The sequence below is a fragment of the Triticum aestivum genome, unplaced genomic scaffold, assembly GCF_018294505.1.
Source record: "Triticum aestivum cultivar Chinese Spring unplaced genomic scaffold, IWGSC CS RefSeq v2.1 scaffold200026, whole genome shotgun sequence".
NCBI lineage: Eukaryota > Viridiplantae > Streptophyta > Magnoliopsida > Poales > Poaceae > Triticum > Triticum aestivum.
In genome coordinates, this window is record NW_025235119.1 from 755 (window position 1) to 4,897 (window position 4,143).

A 4,143-nucleotide genomic window follows, 5' to 3' on the forward strand; every position below is an offset into this window, starting at 1 on the left:
GACTTATGTACAAGAAAAATGATAACTTGTATGGTTGTTCGCCTCAAGAAATATAAATAAATTTTTTACTCTGGTTTATTCGGTTAACCATTCGGTTTTCCGGTATATATATCATAAAAACAAAATTCAAAATGATACGAATAGTCCGTACCATATCAAAACCAGAAACTATAAAAGCCGTAAAATTGGTTCAGTTTGGTTTATTTTTGGTATGGTTGTGTACAGAGTGACCCACATGTCAGTATATGCGGCTGAAATTAACAAAATTGCAGCCCTGATTTCAAATCCCGCAAGCCGCCGCTTGCTCGGTTGCTTCTCGTCCCGGCGGCGGGCCACCGACCCTACCAATACACCCATGGCCGCCGCCGCCGACCACCAGCACGGCCACATCGACAAGGAGAAGGAGAAGGAGCTCCTCTCATCGGTGGTTGGCGACATCCGCTGTTACTCCGGTTCCGACCCCCTCCGCCCATGGCTCCGGTACGGCCCTGCTCCCAATCTCCGCGCCTACCCGCACTGCGCCCCTCCCTTCCTCCTCTCTGATCGAATCGATTCCGTTTTACAGGGGGATCCGGAGGCTGGAGGGGGCGCTACCTCCGGCGACGCTGCGGGAGAAGCTACCGAGGTTCCTCCAGAAGTGCGCCGAAGAGTTCCAGGACGAGCCCCGGTACCGCGACGACCCACGGTACCTCCGCGTCTGGATCCAGATGGTGAGCCACCTGCTGTTACCGTAGTACCGGCTGACTACGTGAGGATTTCATTTCGTTGGGGATGTACTGAGAGATGTTGAGATTGATTGGTATATTTAACGGCAGACTATCTGTTTGCTAATTTGCCATGTTAGGAGTTGCCTCCTACTGAATGTTCTCGGTGAAACACCACAGTTATTGAGCTCCCTTTCGCTCGCGTTCTCTTTGAGATAGGAATATTCTCTTGGATTGTTGCGAGGTCATATTGTGATTGCATGGTGTTGATGGTGTAGATGGACTATGTGAAGGACGCAAAGCCATTGCTGAAGAAGTTGGAGACGAACAGAATAGGCCTCAAGAGAGCTGCGTTTTATATGGCTTACGCGATATATTATGAGAAGCGTAGGAGGTTTCAGGACGCAGAGCAGATGTACCGCGTGGGAATCCAGAAGTAATCTCTTACCCGCCACGTTGTAGAGGATGCTGTCGTTTGCTTCTACACTTTGTTATTATTGTCTGAATATAAATCTGATTATGTAAACCTGAGTACTTAATATAAGTGTTCAATAGCCTTGCAGAGCCTATCGAGGAGTTACACAAATCACATGATCAGTTTATCTATCGCATGGAGTTATACCAGAAGAGGAAAGATAAAGTATGGCTCTCACTTCACCTTGGCAAATATTGTGTGTATGCAATCCTTTCTTATTATATGCATTTCATCTGCAGGAAGGAATGCCTAACAGAGTTAAACCACTTCCTAAATGTGCAAACCAAGTTGATGGTACGTTTAGAAAGAAAAAAAAACTTTACCCGGGCTATCTAAATCAGTTTCTAGTGGAACTTACATGTCATTGGGAATATGCTGCAGGTCAAAGCAGAAATTATACAGAACTTAAGTCCAATCCAGTGCAAAAATTGGGAAGTAGTTCAAATTCTTCATTGTGCCGTTATCCTCCATTAGGTCATGCTAAAGATGGTGTACCATCCAGAGGCACCTCAGGAGATAACAAGAATTTGTCTCGTTGTAATAGTGATGATACTGCAGTTGTACGATTTGTTGGCTCTGCATTGGTTGGAAAGTCAGAAACTGAAGATGCTTGTCATCATGGCCTCGTTGAACCAACTATAAACTTGAAGGAGGCTATGGATGACATCAATAGCATGTTTCTAGAGCCAGTGGAACCCGAGACAATGCTCAAGAAACGCTTGAAGCGTGATCAACCAAAGTTTAATCAGCAGGCAAGTGCACTTCATATCTTTGTTGATGAAGAACAACTTAACAGTAGTGATTCAAACACTCTCCATGGCAAGAACACAATGTCAGTCCATCCAAAGTTCAGTCAACAAACAAGTGCATTTGAAATATTTGTTGATGAAGATTGTCCTAATGCTACCAACCAAAATGTGGGCCAAAACAGGAAAAGTAACAAGGAAAACAATCAACAAACAAGTGGGTTTGAATTCTTTGTTGATGAAAATGAGCCTAAGGGCAATGATCAAAATGTCATGTGTCACAAGAACACTAGGTGTCCTCGACCATTACATGATTCAGCAAGGCAGCAGGGCATGGGTGACTTCCAAAAGCTATTTGTGGGAGGGTTTGCAATATTGGCGGATGATGAAGATGAACAATGTGCGAACAACGATGATGGTGTTAGGATAAATTCCAGAAGTATGCATCCTCATAATAAGCTTACTATGCTCCATGCAGAACAAGCTGATAAAGAAACAAGACATGGCGAAGGTGAGATTCCTTTAAATTTTGGACTTCGAGAAGACACAATCATTCGTAGGTTTGTGGGATCTGCTGTTGTTGATGAGCCTAAAGTGGAAAATGCATGCCACCATGGGTTAGTTGATCCAACCATCAATTTGAAGGAGGCTATGTCTGATATAAACAACATGTTTGGAAAACCACTGAACTTCCAGGATGGTAAAAAACCAAACAGGAAAACGAATGCAGTATCAGAGAGAAAAGCAGCTCCTGTTTCTGGTTTCTCCATATTAGCTGATGATGACATTAGCAAGGACCCTGCTGCTAAAGACAAATCAAGCAATTCCTGTACATTTGGATCTGAGAGTGGTCTATTTGAGCCCACTATCACTACCCGCAACGTCATGTCGGAGATCAATGAAATGTTTGGAATGTCACTTGACTTCTAAGGCACTTGCTTAGAGGGAATTTAATTATTCAACAGGTACTGTTTGTCCTGCACCTTGTCACTCTTTTCTTGAGACTCCTTGTATTCTGCATTCAAGATGTGAAATGTGCTGCATATTTCGTCTAAAAATGAAAAAATGCAATCAATATGGAATATATGTACTACCATTTGGTGATATAATAGCTTGGGATTCAGTTGAACTCTTTGGTGCATAGTTGGCGACTGGTGAATATTTCAAAAACTGATCATTCGCGTTTATCGTTCTTATGTTTGAATGTGCGTTTTCCTTGATAAAATTAGGACGAGCAAAATGGTGACTAGCTTGGTTATTCATATCGCCTTGATATCGTGATGTTTTTGCTCTTACCTGAAAAATGCTTCTCTTGACGCAGGTGCAGAAGATGCACAGAAAATGTTACAAGATCACCCCTCTGGTGATCCAGGGTGCAGAAACCGGGAATGTACCATGCCTGTGGTGTTCTCGCTGATGTCATAATTTTCCAGGATATTTTCCACAAAATGAGCTTCCAAATCTTTGTTTAGCACCAGGCCCTTGAGTTTTGTACCATATGAATGCTGGTATAAGTTAAATTGTTCCCTCAGGATTTGAGGTCACAGAACATTTTGTTCTCCCCACTGTATTTTGTTCATTAGATCCTTGGTTAGCATTGGTGATGCTGCCCATTACAATGACTTTCTCTTTGTTGGAAGGCACTGCCAGTCCATTATCAAACTCTGTCCCCGCTTTGCTTGTGTTTTTGCTGCTTGTACTGAAGGAATTTTACAGAATAAAAAATACAGTTCCAAACAGTGCCTACACTCTTACATTTGTTTTTGCGAGTACACTTATTTATGGCCATTAAGGTTTTACTTTCCATTTTTGTGCTGTTTGTTGACAACATGTTGCAGGTTTCAATTGGGGAGACTGACGTGAAACAACTAGTGCACTAGCATCAAGGATCAAAGCCTACAGTAAGAATTTATTTATTTTGGCATATTTAGATAGGTAATGAAACATAGATTAATCGCTGGTGCACTAGCATTGTTAATCCCTATCCAAATAAGAGTGACGCCTCTACAGACCTAAACAGGTGCACCAAGAAGAAGCTGACGGCATATGATGAACCAGTCCTAACTGGTTTGTTGACGTTTTGGATTGGCTCAGATTCATGGCTGCCCGGTGTTGCCAGATGACCACTCTTTCGTGAGTGAATCTATGGTGATTGCTGCAGGTGCTGCGGTCTTGTCGCTTCTGTGCTGAGTGAGTAGGCCACCACACCTCCATCTGG

The 4,143-nt window shown here is 43.0% G+C and overlaps 1 protein-coding gene across 1 annotated transcript; it reads left to right on the plus strand.

The window, feature by feature from the left end:
- Window positions 1-256: 256 nt before the first annotated feature.
- Window positions 257-3,664, plus strand: LOC123176262 (probable inactive serine/threonine-protein kinase bub1). Its single transcript, XM_044590555.1, has 7 exons — window positions 257-480; window positions 566-710; window positions 983-1,140; window positions 1,260-1,344; window positions 1,419-1,473; window positions 1,561-2,890; window positions 3,247-3,664. The coding sequence occupies exons 1-6, from the start codon at window positions 356-358 to the stop codon at window positions 2,853-2,855; spliced, it is 1,863 nt and encodes a 620-aa protein (XP_044446490.1). The 5' UTR covers window positions 257-355; the 3' UTR covers window positions 2,856-2,890; window positions 3,247-3,664.
- Window positions 3,665-4,143: the final 479 nt, after the last annotated feature.

Bases quoted from the DNA above. Each gene is read 5' to 3' on its own strand.
- LOC123176262 (XM_044590555.1), top strand. From the start codon at position 356: ATGGCCGCCGCCGCCGACCACCAGCACGGCCACATCGACAAGGAGAAG. The intron at 1,141-1,259 runs GTAATCTCTTAC...AGTGTTCAATAG, and splicing joins TACCGCGTGGGAATCCAGAA to CCTTGCAGAGCCTATCGAGG. The intron at 1,345-1,418 runs GTATGGCTCTCA...TTTCATCTGCAG, and splicing joins ACCAGAAGAGGAAAGATAAA to GAAGGAATGCCTAACAGAGT.